The sequence below is a fragment of the Camelus ferus genome, chromosome 13 (assembly GCF_009834535.1).
Source record: "Camelus ferus isolate YT-003-E chromosome 13, BCGSAC_Cfer_1.0, whole genome shotgun sequence".
In the NCBI taxonomy this organism is placed as follows: domain Eukaryota; kingdom Metazoa; phylum Chordata; class Mammalia; order Artiodactyla; family Camelidae; genus Camelus; species Camelus ferus.
The window spans coordinates 24,989,272-25,011,386 of record NC_045708.1 but is presented as its reverse complement, the minus strand read 5'-3'; the positions used below and the strand labels follow the sequence as shown (position 1 = coordinate 25,011,386).

The following is a 22,115-nucleotide window of genomic DNA, read 5'->3' as shown; positions in this document are numbered from 1 at the left end:
AGATTTAAGAATGCTGGAGGCAACAGCACTGTCTCTAAATATTTCCAGAGTTGTTCACAGCTTTCTAAAAGTATCTGATGAATTTCCTTCTGGCAATAATTCTTACATTCTATAGACTTTTCTAACCTGGTGCTTGGAATTATGAAACCTGATCTAGATTTTGTTCCAGATTTATTAGAATTTTGTCTATTGAGGGATGGTAATGATATATAAGCATTGCTAGTTCCAGAGCCTCCTGTTTTAGGGATCCTCCAGGTAATACATATGGGAGCCCTGTATTCTCTGCTTTGTCATGGCTTTAGAAAGGGACTGGCTCTGTCTTCTTGTTTTCATCCTGGAAAAGCTGTCTACATGTTCCTACCAACAATGAGTTCTAGACTTTCCCAAAGGATTTTCAGTCCAAGTTTCTACGAACTGTAAGCCCTTTTTTGGTAAGGTGTTTTTTTTTTTTAGTGGAGGTACTGGAAATTGAACCTAGGACCTCGTGCATGCTAAGCATGTGCTCTGCCACTAAGCTATACCCACCCACCGTAAGGATTTAATATTGTTTTTGTTTAGGCCCTAGGAGCAGAGCCAGGCTATGGCGGCGTGGGCAGGAGAGAAACTGATCTAAAATTGGACTTATTTTCATCTTACCTTTTATCCAAGTTACTTCTAGAATCCAGTATTGACTCTAGCAATGCTTCCCTGCTTAACCCCTTTGATGAATCCTTTTTCTTAAGAGTAACAACAATGAAAACAATGAAAATTGAATCTCAGAGAGGTTAAATTACTTTTCAGAGGTGAAGTTACTACTAAATGATGACTCTAGAGCTGAAACTAGAACCTTTGTCCTTTAACTATGTAAGATGATTAGCCATCTTTTAACCATGTAAGAGGAAGAATTATGATCCGCTGAATGGATGAAAAAGAACTGCTTCCCTCCCGGCCCCTATTTTTGTTATTGAACACATAATGGAGCAACATTAAATAACATTTAACTTTAAATTTTAATTTTAAAAACTCAGTCAAATTCCCTAAATACGTGAACTAAAAGATCAGAGTACCTCTTTCCCTTATTGGGAAGTATTGGGATTAATTTTTTTAGCAACACTATAGCTAGCTAACCTCCTCCACAAGTCACATTTCTTTTACTCCTTGTCACTGTCAAAGATATAAGTGCTTTTGACCATCTGTTTTTCCCCAGGCTCTTTTCTTTTGAGCTAATACAGGGGATCAAATTGTCAGATAAGACTCATATGAATCAGAGATTTTACACATTACTGAGCTTTAGTAGTACTTTTAAGAATACAAGCAACCAAGAGGTATAAATGAAGTAGGGAGAGACTGGCACCTGGATGGACCCCCGGGTTGTTCCTTCCCTCATGTTCTCTCCAGCCCAGAGTAACGGATCAGCTCTCTAACTGAGGCTTCCAGGTCACCTCAGGGGGAGTGTTTGGGTTATGAAACATTTCTCTTTTATACTACTACATAGTCATATAGCTTATGTGACACTCTTTGGGGAGCCATGGAAGTAAAAGAAGGCCTTTGCAGGACAAACCAGTTTTATAGCTTCCCCACCTGCTTTTATCTCCATATTTTAAGATCTGGATTTAACTAGAGCTGCTAGTAACAACCAGGGAATTAGAATTTTTTGCCACCTTCTCTTCGACCTTGTAATCACCATAAATCAATCCCTTAACTATTTTCTTGGGTCTAAAAGTGTTTCTCCCTGCCCCCAGTTCCATTGGTAAGACATCCTCTGTGATTTGCCTCAAAGCTTTCTCCATTTTATACCGAGGATGGGTAGGCAGGCATCCTGTCATCAGTTCCCTATTATATTTTTCCATCTTCTTTTTTTCTTGATATGAAGTACCTTAACCATTATGATTTCTGTGAGTGTGATTTGACATTCCCATGTAACTTGGTGCTTTGCAACTCACTCACACTTACCATCCCTCCCTTCCCAACTTTTTAACTCTGACAAGAATCCATTGAGTTACTCCACCCTCTCTGTACTCAAACTTGTTAGTCAGGACACTAGATAGAGAGAATATTCTGAGACCTGGCTGTCTTTTGGAGAAATACATTTTCTCCCTCTAACCTGCAGGCAGTGGTTGCTCATTCTCCCATATCCCATGTACCTCTGAGTTTGGAGGTGGAGCTGATGTCCTTATCACCCCACACTGTCACTTCTTGAACGTTACTCCTCCACTTCCATTAAAAACTTCTGCTCTTTGAGGTTTATAACATTTCCTACCCCTAATCATTACTCATCTATCAACCATCATTCATCCCCCCTCATTTATTGCTGCATGTGGGCCTCATCTCTTTTCAAAGTCCTGTCATCAGCCTGGGTGTCTTCAGTATGACCCTCTCAGTACGTGGCCACGTGGTTTCCTGACAGGTCGCTTGTTCATTCATTTTTTCACCACTTCATTCATGCATATTCATACATGCATTTATTTGTACATTCATTCAAAAAGGGTTTTTGATCACCTACAGTGTAATGTGCTGAGTCCTATGCTGGAATTGGTGGTACAGAGGTGAGTGGGGGGAAAAAAAGCCAGACATGGTCCTGTCATCCTGGAGCTTACAGCGAAGTTGTAGGGGAATAGACATTGAGCAGATGATCACACAAAGAAATGTAACTTTGTAAGTGTTATAATTACTTTGAAGGAAAGAAACAGAGCCCGAGGAGTGTCCTAGAGGAATCTGACTTAGCATGGAGGCGTCTCTGAGGAAATGATGGTTGGACTGAGACCTCATATGAGGGGTTAACTGGATCAAGAGGCAAGATAATTCCAAATAGAGGGGGCAGCATGTACAGAGCCCAGTAGGGAGAGGGAGCATGGTCCATTTGAGGAATGAAAGATGGCTGGTGGGTTGGAAGATGATGAAGGAGGGAAAGCATGACACAAGGTAGGGCTAGAAAGGTAGGCAGGATCCAGATCATACGAGATCTTTTTAGGTTACTGTAAGGATTTTGGTCTTCATTCTAAGGGAATGAAAATTTTGTTTATTTGAATTTTTAAAATTTATTTTTCAAAATATAACACATGTACGTTGTATAAATTCAAAAGATGTAAAAGGGTATTTAGTGAAGAAACAAGTCTCTCAGCTACCTAGTTTTCCCTCCTAAAGGCAGCCATGCCAGTTTCTTGAATATTCTTCCCAAAACAGTCTATGCGTATGTATATATATATGAACATTATAATCTTTTTTCTCCACACACAAAGTGTAGTATATGATACACACTGCTCTGTACCTTTTTTTCCCTACATAATGTTTCCTGGATATCATTTCAAGTGAGGACCACAGAGAGTGGCCTTATTCATCCCAGCAACTATATGGATCTTCTTTAATTTATTTAACCAGTTCTAGTTATTTGCAATATTTTTCATTTCAAACAACATACAGTGAATATCTTTGATATCATGTCATGTATGTGATGGCATATCTGATCAATAAATTCCAAAGTTAGGTACCTTTATTCTGTGAAGACTGAACTTCTTTCCTTCAGAGCACTTACATTAGTTTGCAGTCCTACATTTACTATTTTATCTATTTCATCTCTCTCCCCCATCTAAATTATAAGCAATGCCGAGCATGAAACAGATGCTCAGTAATATTTGTGGAATGGTTGAATAAATAAGGAAATAAGGAAAATATCTAGGTGGGAAAAATTGCCTTATTAGCTAAGGTTATCTTTTGTACTAGACAAATAACTAAAATGGCCTTATTAGCTAAGGTTATCTTTTGTACTAGACAAATAACTATAAAAATCAAAGTCATCTGGAACTTACCAATTTCCTATAGGTTAACGTCTAAATTTTGGCTCTCCTCAGTAGTAAACAGTAAGTCAACCAAAAGTATGTTCTCTTGCGAGGGGAGCTGGCAAATTTTCTTAAAGGGCCAGATAGTAAATATTTTAGACTTTACTGGTCTTAAGATAACTCTGTTGCAGCTACTTAACTCTGCCATTAGAGCACAATCAGCCATAAACAATACATAAATAAATGAGTGTGACTATGTTCCAATGAAACTTTATTTACAGTAATAGGTAGCACCTGGAGTTGGCCGTTGGGCCATTGTTAGCTACCCCTGGTTTGATGAATCAGTAGTGATAACCCTTCTTTCATTCCTAACGTTAATTTGTGACTACTCTCTTTTTTTTCTGTCATCAGTCTAACTAGAGCTTTATCCGATTTTATTGATCCTTGAACAACCAGATTTTGGTTTCATTGATTTTTCTCTATTGTTTTTTGGTTTGTTTTCTGTTTCATTGGTTACTTTTATCTTTATCTTTTCCTTTCTGTGCTTATTTTGGATATAATTTACTCTTCTTTTTCTGTCCTTTATGATAAAAACATAGATCATTGTGGGTTTTTTTTTTTCCTGTTAAAGTTTGGCCTTTATTTTTCCGTATCTTTTTGAATGCATATATATATATACAAACAAAAATGTTTCATTGTAAAGAACATAACACCATATTATATAGATTTTCTGCAACTTGCTTTTTTAACTTATCAAGGTATCATGGGGATATTTCAGTGGGTACATACAGAACTCTACCTCATTGTTTTCACTTACTATATCGTATTCTGTAGTCACTATTTCCATATCGATAGACATTTAGGGTCTTAAACTATCTCACCAGTACAAACTATACTATAATAAAAGCCTCACAAGTGAGAGGTTCTCCAGGATAGAGGTACACAGACTATTTTTGTTAGATGTGTAATTTATTGAATGTCTTCTCTTTGATGCTCAGAAGAAATAAACTACTTCTGTATGGTTTACCACAATATATTTCATTGCTCTTTCTTTGTTAGGAATTTTCTTATGCTGTTTAAGGGCTGAACTTTGGGGAAGAGTATTTCCACATTAATTATATTTATAAGGCTTTTCTCCAGTATGGATTCTCTGATGTCCAGTAAGAATTGAGCTCTTCATATAGGCTTTGTTGCAGTCAATAATACATCAGTAGGGTTTATTCCCACTATGAGTTTTCTGATGTCCAGCAGTGGATGTGTACCTGAAAGATTGTCCACATTTATTGTAGTGACAGGGTTTCTCTCCTGTATGCATTCTTTGATGATTAATAAGATTTGAGCTCTTTCTAAAGGCTTTTCCACATTCATTACACAAGTATGATTTCTCATCAGTATGTGTTTTCTTATATTCCAACACAATTGAATTATTCCTGAAAGCTTTCTTCCCACATTTATTACCTTCAAACAACCTTTCTCCACTATATATTCTCTCATGATGAGTAAATTCTGTCTTCTAGGCAGAAGACTTCCTCAATCTTTACATTTGTAAGGGTTTCTGATTGGTATGAATTCTCTGATGACTTAAAAGTATAGATTTCTTTCTGAAAGCTTTTCCACATTCATTGCATTTATAGGGTTTCTCTCTAGAATGAATTCTCTAATGATTGATAATTATTGACAATTTGAAGAGTTTCACACATTCAGTATATCTGTAAGTTTGCTTTCTTAGGTGAATTTTATGATGATTTAAAAGCAATGAGATGTGCATAATGGCTATCACACATTCTTTATGTTTATGGGATTTCTCAACAGTGTATCTCTGGTGTCTAATAAAGGAGGAGTTATATTTGAAGACTTTCCTACATTATAGTACTTCTTCCCTGTGGAGCTTGTGCCCTCCCAACCCAGGCCTATACCAATCATGACACTTTTTGTTTGCTCTTCCAGAGCAGATCCTTCAGAAGTATTTTCCTTTAGGGCTGACATCTTTGTTTCAAACCACCAGTACACCTGGACTGCCCGGGTACCTGGTGAAACTTCTCACACGTCCATTCAGGGCTCTGCCCCTTGTTCCAGTTGGATTATTAATTTTGGCTTGAAAGAGAGAGAAACCCCATAGACACCAGATTCCTATGGTTTTCCAGCATCACATCCCTGTACATGTCCACTGAATGGCATCCAGGTGTCTTCATTCAATCTGGGTAAAGGCCACAGCCACATCCCCAAGTGTCAGTGATCCCTGGATCTAGGCTCTCGGTCGTCTTGGAGTCATCTGTATTCTGAAGTGTTCTTCCAGGAATAGGCAGAGGATCCTGCTTCAGCCAACAATTTTGGAGGCTAGAAGTCTAAAATCAGGGTGTTGACAGGGCTGGGTAGAATTACCTTCTGAGACTCTGGGTAGAATCTTTCTTTGACTTTTCCTAGCTTCTGGTGGTCGCTGGCAATCCTTGACATTCCTTGCAGTTGTATCACTTCAATCTCTTCCTCTGTCGTCACATGGCATTCTCCCTATGTGTCTTTCTAGATCATGGGTTTTTGACTTTCCTTCTTTTCTTTTTTTGAGGGGGTAGGTAATTTGGTTTATTCATTCATTCATTAATTTTTTTAGAGGAGGTACTGGGGATTGAACCCAGGACTTTGTGCATACTAAGCATGTGCTCTACCACTTGAGCTATACCCTCCCCCTCCCTTTCTAAAAGAAGCATTTAAAGCTATAAATGTCCCTCTAAACATTGCTTTAACTGCATCCCACAATTTGAATATGTTGTGTTTTCATTTTCATTCAGTTCAAAATATTTTCTAATCACTCATGCAGTTTCAACCTACACTTGGCATACATTAGCATTCGGTCAAAGACTGAAGGGAACCACTATCCAGATGTCTTTCTTAGTGTTGCTTCCTCCTTTTTGGTAGTTTGTTCCAAATTCTAGCTACCACAGTCGCCCTGAACTCTGTTTCCTCAACTTAGCAAGACCACCCTGTTCTGCTTGGGTTCTTCCCTGTCCCAGTCTGGAGCATGCCTGTAAACGGAAAGCCAAGTTTGTCATGGGGTTCAGCCTTGTTTGTTTCCTTCCTCTCTGGGATCACAGTACCAGACTACCTGTTGTTCAGTGTCTAATAACAGTTGTTAGGTATATTTTGTCTAGTTCTCTAGTTGCTCATGGTGGGAAACAAGTCCTATGGCAATTCCTCCTTCAAGGGCAGAAGTAGAGGTCATGGTACGTTAAAAATAGTAAATAGAGTAGTGGCTTATAGAAAAGTATGTTATTTTCATTTTTGTGGATCTCTTCACTATGACTTTTTCTGAGAAGAATGTTGGAGAGTTGTTATAAAGGTAGCTGACCATAGTTACTGATGTAACAATTTATTGATTTCAGCAAAGTCTGTACACTCAGCTGGTACCAAGATTCCTTCCATTGGTTGCTGTGTGGAAGGTTGATGAGGAAATAGAAGGGCATTTCTGTAGCTCTTGGTACCTTCATTTTTTCCCCATGGTTTCTATTTCTTCATCTTTTTTTTAAGGATGTTCCATAATCCACAAGCCTGCCTGTTTCCCTCTTACCTCTCAGTTGACTGTGTCCACATTTAGTATTTCCTGGGTGTCAGGTTGGCTTTGACTGATTATCTGGTTGTTGCTTTAGTCAGTCATATGTATATGTGCAGATATGATTATGTATCTCTTCAGTGGTTTGATTCTACTACATAGTTTCTATGTGTAATTCTAAAATATATTTTATGTTATACCCCAGGGCTAGGGTAAGGGTATGAAATTTAAGGAGACACTCTCAAGGTTGGGTAAACCAGTCCTGCACTTGCATGACTCTGAGAGTGAGTGCTTCCGTAAAGTTTGTGCCCAAGGCCCCTCTCGCCTCACCCGGGTTCTGGCCCTGTATAACCCTGACCACAGTTGGTTACAAACACCTGTATGACTAAGACCTTAAAATGAACTCTGTATAAAAACTTTAATTTAGAACATGCTTTGACTTTACTTCATCTAAGAAAACAGAACTGAGGTAATATTTCAGAAAAATCAGTGCCATGCCTGAAAAATTCAGCAGCTCGAAAGTTTATACATAAGCAACATTAGCCAGAATTTTGAACCGTGTTATCTGTGTTAACCACAGTTGATCACTGTTGTACTTGTGTTCCTTCATTTCTTTATCATCATGTGGCTTGTCATTAGGACGTTCATTCTAAAATACCTCTCATGATTAAAATTTTTGGTAAGCTTGACTACTGCTTTGGCTGTTGCTGCGATGTGCAAACCACCTGACTGACAAACCATTGATTAGAAAATGGATGAATGTATTACCTGCAAGAGGTCATGAGTACTCAGTTTGTGTTGCTGCCAGTTCAGTGGGGGCAATCTTCCATCTTCTTCAGCTACCTGCCCTTCAGGTCCCATAGTCTTCACACTGTCCCTGAGAAATGCCTTGGAGGTGAGTGCAACGTCATGGGGTGGGACTTTGCCCCTGTCCCTCAGTACACTTCCTCCAGAAGAGTTCTTTTGTTTTGTTTTTTCTGTTTCATGAGCTGGAGTTCTGTGTAAAAGGTCTACGTGGAAGGGGCTCATTGAGAAAGAGAGCCAGCAATGACTATAGGAGCAGTGCTTCTACAAACTAAAATATCCTGAGCCAAAGAACACTCTCTTTTGCTTCTTCCGTTCCACTTACTAGAAAGCTTAAAAACGAGTCTTCCAAATAGCCTCAAATGTTAGTATTTAGGATTCTTTACAGAGCTGTAGTCTCTGTTTTTATTTCATCTTAAAATGTTTTCATTCTTTGTTTTTAGATGCCAAGGAGAGCAGGTGCCAGCAGGCGAAGACACAATTTGGAGTTGGCCTGAGATCTGGGGGAGAAAATCACTTCCGGCTTCTTGAAGGAATCCCCTCTCTCCAGTCATGTTGGGCTACCTGCTGCCAGGACTCTGCCTGCCATGCCTTTTGGTGGTTAGAAGGGATGTGCATCCAGGCAGACTGCAGCAGGCCCCAGAGCTGCTGGGCTTTTAGGACAGACTCTTCCAATTCCATGCTGGTGTTTTTAAAAAAATTCCAAATTGCAGATGGTTTGGGCTTTCCACTTGAAGATGATATTCCACATACTCTGGGGTTAGGTTGGAGCAGGGCATCTTGGAGGAGGCAGAGCCCACCCAGAGCTCCACTCAGATCCACTGTGTCTTCCAGTGACCAGCAGAGCTTACTCAGGAAGCTTTGGAAGAGAGAGAGTCCCAGTGAAAAAGTGGTTACAGTGACACAACCTTCTAAAATGAATGACTCCAAGGAACTAGGCGATCTAAACACCACTGGCTCAGCAGAGGTAAGCATGTTATGAATGAGGAGCATGGAAACTGTTTAATATGCTTTTCTCTTTGGTGCACATTAGCTCTGAAGCTGGTGCTTGTGGGCAGCGCTCACAGACTGAGTGGTGTATGTATAAAGCTGCTTGGTGTCATCTTAGTGGGTGATGCCCAGATGTTCAAGGGTAATTTGACCTTAGAGATTTTCACTCCATGCAAGTCTGACTGTTGTTTCAGTAAAAACAGAAAGCTGCTCATTATCTAGTCTAGCTGGTTCTTGGCTACAGGTAAGTGCAGTTGTGTGGGTGTTAGTCTCCATCAACGATTCTGCAGTGTTTTCTGCCAGGTTGCAAAACACTTGATTGATGTGGTTGAAGTCAGGTTCTCCTCCTCCCCCCATCTCTCGCCTTATGAGGTAGTTTCTATTCCGGTCTGAAGTAACCATGCCTGGTGCCACAGATTAAGACCTGACCTGCCGGGCTCGGGAGCTGTATGTGGCCCTTAGCCAAGAGGTCTTAGGTGAGTTCTCACCAAGCCTTGTATGCCAAGGGAGATACCACCAGTAGAGTGTGTTCTGCTTATTGTATTTCTTCACTGTTGATCTTCCTGGGCAAATGATTAAAAGGAATGACTCACTCTTTTCTCATTCTCCCTTGATTGCTGTGACCTTTTTTTGTATTTGTTTTGTCCTAGTTGTCTCTATTAAGTTGAAGCCAGAGTGGGGATGCTACTACTTGCCAGGCACTGTGTGTGCTAATCATTGTACTGTGTCATTTTGTTAAATTTTCATAGCAATATTTCCAAGTAGGTATTATTAGCCCCATCTTACTAGTGAGGAAACTGAGGCCCAAAGAAATTAAACAATTTGATTATGCAGCTAATGAATAGCAAACCTAGAATTGGAACCCAGATTTAGTATTAAGAAAAAAAACCTTTCAATGCAATGATAGAGATGCAGGGTTAGATTTAATATTCCTATAAACATTTATGGACACCTGTTATCAATGTTAGGTACTTTCCTAAGCACTAGAGATATAAAGATAAAAAATACATGATCTGTGCCCTCAAGGAGTTTATAGTTTAGTGGAGACTCAGACATGAAAATGGTTATTTACAATAGTGTATAATTATTGCATGAGTAGATTTATGTACACAATACGGTAGGAACACAAAAGAAGAAGTGATCCTCTTGAGCAGGCAAGTGATGTGTATGTACAGAGAAGACTTTACAGAGACGTTTAATTTACTCCTTGAAGGATGCATAGGATTTCACTAGGGGGTTAAAGGTAGAAAAAACATTCTGGATCATGGTATCAATGCAGAAACAACTACGGAAAGAACTGTTGGCTTTGCAAAATGACCCACCTCCAAGAATGACTTTAAATGAAAAGAGTGTTTGAAATTCAATTACGCAGTGGATTGTAGACATGGAAGGTGCACCAGGTACCTTATATGAAGGGGAAAATTTTCAACTTCTATTTAAGTTTAGTAGTCGATATCCTTTTGATTCTCCTCAGGTCACGTTTACTGGTGAAAATATTCCCATTCATCCTCATGTTTAAGCAATGGTCATATCTGTTTACCCTTCTAACAGAAGACTGGTCCCCAGCACTCTTAGTCCAATCAGTTTGTCTTAGCATTATTAGCATGCTTTCCAGCTGCAAAGAAAAGGTCGGACTGTACAGAATTATTCCAGAGATGACCACCAGGTAATTCTTTTTATGTTCGAACATGTGACAAGAATCCAAAGAAAACAACGTGGTGGTATCATGATGATACTTGTTGATTGCACTGCTATCCTCCTCCTAGCAGAGGAGAGTCCTACTGAGGAAATGAGTACTTTGATCATTCAGTCTTTGAACTTTAACCTTTGACTGGAAGTGACCTGTAGGCAATGAAGACTACTTCCTTTTTACTGCATTTTTACTTGTATGCATTCTGGACACACGTTGATCCCTGGTACAGTCCAGGCAACTAACATGCTCTTATTAGTCATACAGTATTAATGCAGGTGTCAGGAAATGTCAAATATAATTCCATTTTTAATTTTTATCTTTTTAAGCTTTTGGAAAAGTTCCAGGTCCTAGTGTATTATGCAATAACAATGACTTCCTTGGCAGTTTTGGAACGTTCATTGCCGGCAATGGACATTGTAATAGGAAAAATTTTCATTAACTCCTGCCACCTAATAATTAATAATGCATGATAGGGCCTATGAAATAAAGTTATTGATTACAGTGGGATTATAAATAAAGTGAGGGATCCAACATTACTTTGAAAATCACCCCAACTGTTTATATTTGGATTCTGTGCACTGTGAATCTAAGGTTAACAGCATGAATTAACATGCGTCTTTAAAGGACTTTAATGAAAGATCATTGCGTATTTATTGAATTGTTTGTAGCTGCTGTCAAATTGTTTTGACATGGACGATTTTCAAGTAATATTGGCAGAGAGGTACAGTATGTTATCCCTATGTGAAAATAAATTCATTTGTTAAAAAAAAATCTGGACAGAGACCCAGTATATGCAAAAAAGGCTCTGTCAGTCAGCAAATATTTACTGCACATTTACTATGTGCAAGGTCCTATACTAAGCTAGGCACTAGGAATATTATAGCTTATAAGATAAACATGATTCCTGCCCTAATAGAGCTTGAGTATTAAGCAACAAAAACAGACATGAGTTATGATAATTAAGTAATTATAAGCTTGTTGCACGTTATGAGAGGGTAAGTGCAGAGTGCTGTAAGAGCATCTGACAGGATGTAATCGAGACTAAGACTTAGGCTACCTTAACAAAGAAAGTTTAAGCTGAGATTTGAAGTAGAAGCAGGAGTTAGGAAAAGAAACAGGCAAAGAGTAATTCAGGCAAAAGGAATAACAATTTCAAAGTTTGTTAGGTGCCCTGGAGTGTGGCAGGATCAAGAAGTTGAGAGAGACAAACAGCAGGAGAGCTAGTGGTGAATGAAGAGGCTTCAGAGGTGTGCAGAGCCTTGAGGCCTTCTTAAAACATTAGTCCTTATGCTAAGCAGGGAATGAAATGATCAGATATGTTCCTGTGTGGTGAACAGACTGGAAAAGTGCAGGAATGTACAATCAAATAGGAGCCTCTTCAGGCAAGGGAGACATTGCACTAAAGAAGGAGGTTGAAGATATGGAAAAGGGGATAAATAACAAATACTCTTTCAAACTTTAACAAGCATCAGAATCACTTGGAGGCCTTTTTTAAAAAGTTTGCTGGGCCTGAGCGCCAAAGTTTCTGATTCAGTAGGTCTCGAATGGGGCTTGAGAATTTGCATTTGTAACAAGTTCCAAGAGTGCTGATGCTGCTGGTCTGGGAACCACACTTTGAGAACTAACTGCCTTATAGGGCAGGTGGGTTAGAATCCAGAGCACAGAGCATAAGGTTAGCTACTTCATTATGATAAGAGGGAAGAAATGGGTGGATATAGATGCAGCTAAGGTGGATTTTTATGTTCAGTAGAAGGAAATTGTGGTGGTTCTAATCTCATTCTTGCTTTTTTCTGAAGTAGGGTAGATCACTTACTGGGAATAGAAGCAAAGGTAGATGGAGTGGGGATAGGTGGATAGTAGGCAGGATAATGAGAGGTTTGGAGAGAGTGGTAAAGGTCTGGCATGGCCATTGTGAAGGGTAGGAAATGGCAAAGTAGGTAAGAAAACAGAAAGATTGTTGGGTAGCACTGAAGATGGAGATCATAAATTTATGAGTGGCACTGATCCTTACAGTTGTGTGATTCTCCTCAGTAGCTCTCAGCAACCCTGTCAGGGAAAGCGTGATGGTTTGATTCATCCAAGGTTAGAGCTTTGCCAATTTTATACAGGAGGCAATTGGGACGTGGAAACTGAGGTTGTTTTCAAGAGAGTGGAAGAAAGAGAGAGTATAAAAAGAAAGGAAAAGAGGCAGAGTTACGAAAGGCTGACAGAGATGCAATAGAGGCGTTTGGCATTCAGGGGTTTCGATGATAGGAAGCAGATATAGGGGCACAGGTAAATGTGAGTCCTAGAAGGACAAGAGGTAGTCATCTGAGTATGGGATATTTGAATTTAAGATTTTGGAGGTGGAGAAGTTCTGGGGATTACAGGATCTAGGATGTGGCTATGAAGATGGTTGCTGGGGTAGAGCAGAGAAGAAATTTATTGATGATAAGGAGCTCAGAGAACATGTTAAATGAGTGTACATATTGAGATAGACTTTAGTAAGGATGATGATAATGATGCTGGCAGCAATAGCTAATGTTTACTGAGTACTTAGTGTGTGTCAGGTACCATTCTGAATCCTTTACATGAATTAACCCTTTTAATCTATTCAACAAATCCTATGAATTACTATTACCATCTCTATAAATGAGGAAATGCAGAGGAAAGGTTAAGGAACATAGCCAAGGGAACATATCTATTATATGGTAGTACCAAGACTTGAACCCAGGCGGTTTGATTCCACCCAGAGTCTGTCCTCTTAAATTCTTATTCTTGAGGCAAGGACTTGCAGTGAAGAGGAATTTTGAGAGCCAGATGTCAAAGCCGTCAGTAAAGTAGGAGGAGTAATGAGTAAGTCGGGAGATGACAGCTATGATGAGAGTTGAAGTATAGTTCAGCAAGATAGCAAAGGAGAAGAGATTTTTACAAAGAAGATAGAAGAGTAATAATTTGTGAAGGGCATTGAAAGGGGAGCAAATAAGATACCTCCTTTAATCTTGAAGTGTGGGAGAATAAGTAGCCATCATATTGCAGAGATATGTGGGAAATAGTATCCTCAGGGGAGTACAGGTGTACATTAAGAATAGGTGGTCAGGGACCACTTTATGCACATGTGACCTGTGCAGTTGTGTGTGTCCCCACACTTAGAAAGGCTCTATTCTTGATTTAGTGCTCTGCTGTCATTGTCTTGAAATTCTTAATTTTTCAGCAAGGGACGCCACCTTTTCATTTTGTACCAGATCCTGAAAACTATGTAGCCTTGTCCTGTGGGAAGTATAGGGACCAAAATGTGAAATGACTGAGCATATAGGTGACTTTCCAATCATGGAATAGAAATTGCAGATAATTCAATAGAATTTTGGGAAGAAGGAAAAGGAGGTTGGATTTTAAGGGAGAGGAAGTATAGATCATTGTGGGGATAACAGTTGTGGTGTGGTAAATGTTTAACAACTGTGTTTTCCCCCAGAAAACAAAATCAAGCCCTGACTTTCATACTTTGCCAATTTTCATGATGTAAATACTACCAACATGACCGGTTTGAAGCTACCAGCATGAAGTCACTGAACACAGAGTTGGCAGATATGGGCACAGTCAGCTCATATGAGCTGGCTTTAGCACATTGCAGGATAATTATGATCAATACAACTAGACCAGTAAAATTAGAACTATGGTAGATTTAGGCCTGACAGTCTTCTGGGAGATGGTGAAAACTCAAGCTTAGGACTTAACTGAATTCAGGTGTATGCTGGAGGGAAGATCCTAAAGTTATGTTGACTGGGAAGTTCTTTGTTGTTCAACAGTCGTGGGCAGTGGCAATAAATAGCTGCTAGTGAACAGGATGTCAGGCTTTATAGCCTAACGTGGAGAGTGAGTGAACATGCCCGGGAGGAATACTGAACTTGAACTATGAGCCCTAAGAGTGGGAGTGGGCCTTTGCGCAGCATTACACAGAGGCATCATACAGTTTGGTATCACATGTTGAGAACTGCAAGCGTTGCTGAAAAATAGGGCAAAGTGGAGTCTTCAGATTCAGACAAGTTACCTTTGACCTTATATGCCATACTTAGGAGCTTGAGTCTTATCCTGAAGGTCATGGATAGCTCTGAGAGGGTAGTAGGATCATTTTCTACATTCAGAATAGTTAATTGCTGGGCATTTCTTTTAGGAGAGGACCTGGAGTTCAAACTTCTGCTTAATATACTAGGGAAAGTAAGAGAAATGTAATCATTGTAGTCTCCTTCTAAGTAGGGATGACTGACTAGCATCACTACTTTTTAGTTTGTACTGTTTTCACTAAGGTAGGTCAAGCAATCTGCATCCAAAGTAGGAAGAAATTATATCATAAATTGCTCATCTTGCCTGAAATACCTGCAGAGCTGCAAAGGCATAGGCTTGTCAGTAGCATTTTTCATTCTTTTAGAGACATTCACATATTGCATCCAGGAGTAGGTATTGTGGACCTTTTGCAATTCCAGAAGTAGAAAGTAATGTCACCAATTTATTCCCCTTTCTCAGCTTAGAGAAGGAGAAGCTTGCACTGTTTGGTTTAAATACTGCATCCTTTCTATGCTGTGAACCTTTGAATTGTTGGCAGGAGGAGCGTGAAGTCTTGTTGATTGGGTACTGGAACGTTTGCAGTACAAGCCGTTCATCCACTGGCAATTAATGCTGCCAATCCTGCTTTGTGAAAGAAGGAGTGTTCTCTTTGAGTCCAGGGAATGAAGGTCCAATTAGGTATCCCCACATGTAAGGTTTGACTTTAGGAAGGTTGAGATGCTCCTTTCTCTACCAGCAGCATCTCCCTGTTTCCAGTCAGTATTCTAGCATTTTAACCCCTACAAGCCAGTGGATTTCTATGGAACAAATGACTGAGAAGGATAAACCAGCCAAGTCCTTGGACACCTCTCTGCTGCTTTTATCACCAAGGAAAATTCTTATGGGGACTTTACGTAAGGCTGGAGCTTACCTCTTATCAGAAGATAGAGGCGTGGGGTGTGGGCAATGGCAGGGAAGAGCCTTGCATAACCAAGGACAGAAACCCGAGCAGTTCTTCTCCCCTTCATTCATATTTTTGTTTAGTTTTGGTTGTTTTTCAGGGTTTTTTGCTTGGTTGCTTTCTTTTGATTTTTGTTTTTAAATCTTTTCTTTAATCTTTTAGGCTTGTGAAATATTTGCCACGGGTTCATTTATTCTTATGGCTATTATTTCCTGATAAATTTGGACTCTCTCAAGGACCTAGTTTTCTTCAGATTCTCAATCTCAGTTATCTGAGCAGCAGGCACCCCAAATTTTTTAGCCCCAGGCCCCATTACAGCCCTCTGGCCTGGACAGTTTGTGTGGCTTTCTCACCCCTCAGTGACCTAGGCCCTTCCAGGAGTGTCTGTCTGCATATATTCATTAAGTGCTCCCTCAAACCCCCCTCACTCTCTCCCCTCCAAGCCCCCACCATTAGAATCTTACATGAGTGGATTACTGCACTGAGAAAAATTGGGCTGCCTGTTTCTTTGTTGTGTGTGGGTATGCAAAAATCCCTACTGTTGTACTTTTCCTTTTTCAAAAATATTAGTGCCTAAACCATAATGCTTTTTCCTTATTTTTTTTTTCACCATAACTGCTTGTAACTTCTCTGATCTCAATATTCTGGTTCTTTTATTTGATTATCTGACTTTTACTGTGTGAAATGAATTTGAAAATGTGTTTGTTGACTACTTGGTAAATTAACTTTAGAAACAAGAGGTGAAGAGGGTTTTGGTGTGGATCCATCAACAGATCCTTGCTAATTCAAAGAACTTAAGCCATGGGGAAAAAGTCTCAAAACCAGCCATATCTTAGTTAACACTCCTGCCACCCCAACCCCCTTTTTCATGGGTGGAACTGGTTTTTTAAGAAGTCTTTTTCTTCTTAAGACTTAATTTTATAACTAACTACTACAAGATAAACCCTGTTCCAGCCTCAGTTTTGTTGCTGAGAATTGGGTTGGGATGTGCCATTCAACCCCACTGGCTTTGGTACTGCAGGAAGATACTGTCTTTCCTCTGGTAGGATTTTTGTTAGTGCCAATGGTAGTTTTTGTTTTATTTTAATCAAAAAACAAAATGTGTTGAAAGCTGAATTTTTGTGAATTGTTCTTTAATATTAAGTAGACACCAGGGTATCACGTGTGCTACTAAGGAGGGTTCCTACCTAAACTGTGATAAATACTACCTGGGTAAGTGTGAATATCCTGTGTGTGCCCTGTAGGCTTCTACTCAAAACAGAATAGCTCATGATGAAGGATACCTTTTGTCATCTTGAATTATGGTATTAATCACTGGGGCTGGCTTGCCATATTTGGAGAGAGTAGCTCCAGAGTGGATGTGAGGAGGAAGGAAGGAGGAGGAAGAGGGAGTGGGAGGGGGAGAGAAATGGTGAGATGGAGAAAAAGAATGTGAATAGAAACCTTTCATCATTTTGAATAAAGCTTCTTTGAAAAAGAAACAGGTGTATGCAATTGGGGCATGGTTATGTGACTTAAGGTTTGTTCAGAATTGAGTTAGTTTTATGATTTCTGTCAAGTGCCAGAAAAAATTGCCCAAGGAAATTCCACCCAAGTCCCTCTGACTATGTATCATCCCCTAAAATTTTTCATTATTACTTCATAGTTTCTGAAGTAAAATAATTTGCTCCATATCTCCTTTTCCTATTTCTTTAAAAAAAATCATCATCATCATAATAATACATAATAATAAACCGTTTCTTTGAAAATAAAAATCTGCTTGCCTTACTTAAAAATATTTCTGTGCTTCTACTTCTGGGATTCTGTTCTAAAGCAGTAATTCCTGAATAAAGAGCAAGCTTCACACACAATGGTGAGATGATATTTATTTAATAAAAAAGTGGAAGCAGCCTATCTAATAAGGGGGAAAGTGAAATTGTGCAGCCATCAAAACATTTTTGGTTGCATGAATGGCTCTTCTACTTTCCACTCCAGCCACACTGAATGGAATATTTGCCTTTCTGTGAACACCGTACTTTTTAAAAAACAGCTTTATTGACATAATTGACATATCATAAACTGTACATGTTAAAGTATACAATTTGATGATTTTTGACATATGTATATACCCATAAAACCATCACCACAAAAAAGATGATGAACATATCTATTACCCCCAAAGTTTCCTCCTGTCACTTTGTAATCTGTCTTTCCCTCTCCCTCCCTTATCAGGCAACCACTGATCTGCCTTAGATTATTATAGATTTTCTAGAATTTTTAAATAAACAGAATCATACATTACGTACTCTTTATTTAAAAAAAAAAACAACTTTATTGAGGTTTAATTTACACACCATGAAGCTCATTCCTTTTAAGTGTGAATGTATAGGGCATATATCATCATCGCAACAGTCAGTTGACATTTCTACAACCCCCAAAACTTCCCTTGTGCTTATTTGCCCAAAAGTTCCTTTGTACTATACCCTCTTTCACTCCTAACCCCAGGGATCCACTAATCTGCTGTCTGTATAAATTTACCTTTTCTGGACTTTTCATATAAATGCAACAATGCAACATGTAGTCTTTTGCATCTGACTTCTTTCACTCAGCATTACGATGTTCATCCTTGTTGTAGTATCTTTCAGTAGTTGGTTGCTTTTAATTGCTGAGTAGTATTCCATGGTATGGACATGTCATAATTAGTTTATCCATTCACCTGTTGTTGGGCAGTTGGGTTGTTTCCAGATTTTGGCTATAGATAAAGCTGCTAGGAACGTCTGTGTAGTCTTAGTATGGACATATGTTTAAATTTCTCTTGGGCGAATACCTGGGAGTGGAATAGCTAGGTCATATCATAGGTCTATATTTAATATTTTAAGAAACTGCTGAACTGTTTTCTAAACAGTTGCACCATTTTATATTCCCATTAATAATGTATGAGACTTTCAGTTTCTCTACATTCTCACCAACACTTTGGTATGGTGAGTCTTTTTCATTTTAGACATTGTAATAGGTATGTAATAGTATGTCATTATGGTTTTGATTTGCATTTCCCTAATTACTAATGATGTTGAACATCTTCTCATGTACTGTACTTAATTGCTCTCCATATGTTTCTGGTAAAGTGTTCGTATTTTCTCCCATTTAAAAAAATTGGATTGTTTTCATTCATATATATATTCACTGTGTGTAAGTCATTTATCAGATATGTGATTTGCAGATATTCTCTCAGCCTGTGGCTTGCTTTTCATTCTCTTAGCAGTGTCTTTTGAAGAACAGATACTAATTTTGTTGATGTCCAGTATATCAGTTTTTTTTTTAATGGATTATGCTTTTCGTGTTGTATCTAAGAAAGATTTCTCCTAAGCTTTCTTCTAAAAGTTTTATAGTTTTAGGTTTTAAATATAAGTCTAGAATTTTCTGGGGGGTACATGATGAGAGCTATGGATGGAAGGGTTTTGTTTTTTGGCATATGAATATCCAGTTGTTCTACCACCATATTTTTTTCCATTCTTTCTCCACTGAATTGCTTTTCACCTAATTGAAAATCAGTTAACCATATGTTTATGAATCTATTTCTGGATACTATTTGGTTCTACTGATTTATTTGTCTATATTGACATCAACATCACATTGTCTTGCTATAACTTTGTAATAAATCTTTAAATCAGGTAATGTGAATCTTACAACTTTGTTCTTTGTTGTCAAAATTGTTTTGGTTCTTCTAAGTCCTTTATATTTCTGTATAAATTTTAGAATCATCTTGTCAATTTCTTTTTAAAAAGCCTTTGGGATTTTGATTGGAGTTATGTTAAGGCCATAGATCAATCTGGGGAGAATTCATTGCCCAATTATAATAGCCTACTGTGTGCTGATCCATGAACACAGTTTATCTTTCCATTTGTTTGTCATCTTTAACTTCTCTCAGCAGTGAAATGTGTTGTAGTTTTCAGAGTACAGATCTTGTACATTTTATGTCAGAATTACCCCTAAGTATTTCATATTTTTAATACTATTATAATTGGTATTTTAAAAAATTCAGTTTTTCTTTGTTGCTAGTGTATAGAAATACAGTTGCTTTTTGTATGTTGATCTTGTGTCCTGAAACCTTGTTAAACTCACTTATTTATTCTGGTATATTTTTTGGTAGATGCCACAGGATTTTCTTTCTGTAATCACATTGCCTGTGAATGAAGACCATTTTACTTCTTTTCCAATATGGATGCCTTATTTCTTTTTCTTGCCTTATTGTGCCAGATAGAACTTCTAATACAATGTTGAGTAGAAGTGATTAAAGTATGTATCATTGTCATGTTCTTTATCTTAGGGGAAGTCATTCAGTTTTTCACCATTAAGTGTGATGTTAGCTTTAGATTTTTTAAAGATGTCATTTATAGGTGAAGGAAGTTCCTTTCTATTTCTAGTTTGACATGAATTTGTATCAGGAATAAATGTTGTATTTTTGTCAAATGCTCTTTCTATATCTATTGAGATGATCATATGGTTTTTTGTTTTTTAGTGTGTTAATATGATAAATAGCTTGATTGATTTTTAATGTTAAACTAATCTTGCATTTCTAGGATAAACCCCACTTAGTCATGATATGTTACCTTTTTTATATATTGTTATATTTGATTAAAATTCTATGAATTTTTGCATATGTGTTCATGAAGTATATTAGCCTGTAGTTTTATTTTCCTGTAATATCTTTGTCTGGTTTTAAAATAAAAGTAATGCTGGCCTTAAGAATGAGTTGAGAAATTTTCAATCTCCTTTAATTTTCTGGAGAGTTTGTATAGAATTGGTACTGTTTATTCCTTAAATTTTCAATATAATTTCCCAGTGAAGTCATTTGGGCCTAGAGTTCTTTGTAGGAAAACTTTAAACTACAACTTCAATTTGTATAATAGATATATAGCTATTTATTTATGATAGCTCTTCTTGCATGAGCTTTGGCAGATTGTGTTTTTCAAGGAATTAGTGAATTTTATCCCAGTAGTCAAATTTATTGGCATAAAGTTGTTCATAAAATTCCCTTATTGCCCTTTAATTTCTGTAGAACCTGTAGTGATATTACTTTCTTATTCCTGACATTGGTAGTTTGTGTTTTCTCTTTCTTGCTCCCTCCTTCTCTCTTCCTTCTTTCCTTCTCCCTCTTCCTGATCAGACTTAATAGATTTTCTCAAAGATAGTCTTTGGTTTTCATTCCTTTTTCTCTATTGCTTATCTAGTTTATTGATTTCTGTTCAAATTTTTATTATTTCATTTATTCTGTTTAATTTGGATTTCATTTGCTCTTCTAGTTTCACAGGTGTAATCTGAGGTCATTGATTAGAGACTTCCTTTTTTTCCAACATGGATGTTTAGTGATATAAATCTCCCTCTAAGTACAGCTTTAGACACATCCTACAGATTTTGGTATTTCATGTTTATAGTTTCATTCAGATCAAAATACTTTTAAATTTCCCTTTTGACTACTCCTTGGATTTTGGGGTTATTTAGAAGTATGTCATGTAGTTTCCAAACACTTGGGGGGAATTTTCCAGGTATTATTGTATTATTGACTGATAATTTAATGCCATTGTAGACAGTGAACATTGTATGTCTTGAATCCTTTTAAATTTATTGACATTTGTTTTCATGGCTGAGAATACAGTCTATCCTGGTAAATGTTCCAAGTGCACTCAGAAAGAATATGTATCCTGCTGTCATTGTTGGGCAAGTGTTACATAAATGTCAGTTAGGTCAGATTGGTTAGTGTTGTTCAGATCTTCTATATCCTTATTTTCTATTAAGTTCTGTCAGTTATATAACTGATGAAGATGAGACCATGATCTCTCATAGAGAGATGATGAAACATTACATTGTATTTGTAGGTATATCTGTTTCTCCTTACTATTAAATTAGCTTTTGCATCATGTACTTTGAAACTTTATTATTTGATGTGTAAATGTTTAGGATTGTTGTATCTTCTTGATGAACTGATCCCTATAGCATGATAAAATTTACCCTCTTTATCTCAGGTAATATTCTTTGCTCTGAAATTTGTTTTGTCTGATATAAATATTGCCACTCAGGTTTTCTTCGGTTAGTTTTAGCATCATATAGCTTTTCCCACCCTTCTACTTTAACCTGTTTGTGTCTTTATGTTTAAAGTGGCTTTCTTTTAGGCTTCATATAGCTGGGTGTTGCTTTTTATCTAGTCTGACAATCTCTGCCAATTACTTGGAGTGTTTAGACCATCTAATATGATTATTGATGTGATTGGATTCGAATCTACCAACTTTATTAATTTTCTGTTTGTCCCATGTATGCTTTTTTCATTTATCCCTATTTTTATGCTTTTCTTTGGATTTTAAAAAATTCCAT

At 37.8% G+C, this 22,115-nt stretch overlaps 1 protein-coding gene and 1 pseudogene across 8 annotated transcripts in view; both read left to right on the top strand.

Moving 5' to 3' along the window:
- Nucleotides 1-22,115, top strand: part of KIAA0319L (KIAA0319 like) — a 96,474-nt gene that overhangs the window by 19,921 nt on the left and 54,438 nt on the right. For all 8 annotated transcript variants that reach the window (XR_004325502.1, XR_004325503.1, XM_014560581.2 and 5 more), the window contains exon 3: nt 8,547-9,070. Coding sequence is in view for 6 of the 8 variants with exons in the window: in XM_014560581.2 (XP_014416067.2) it covers nt 8,547-9,070 (524 nt within the window). In the remaining 2 variants the exon portion in view is untranslated. The remainder of the gene's footprint in view (nt 1-8,546; nt 9,071-22,115) is intronic.
- Nucleotides 9,089-10,893, top strand: LOC116668342 (annotated as a pseudogene).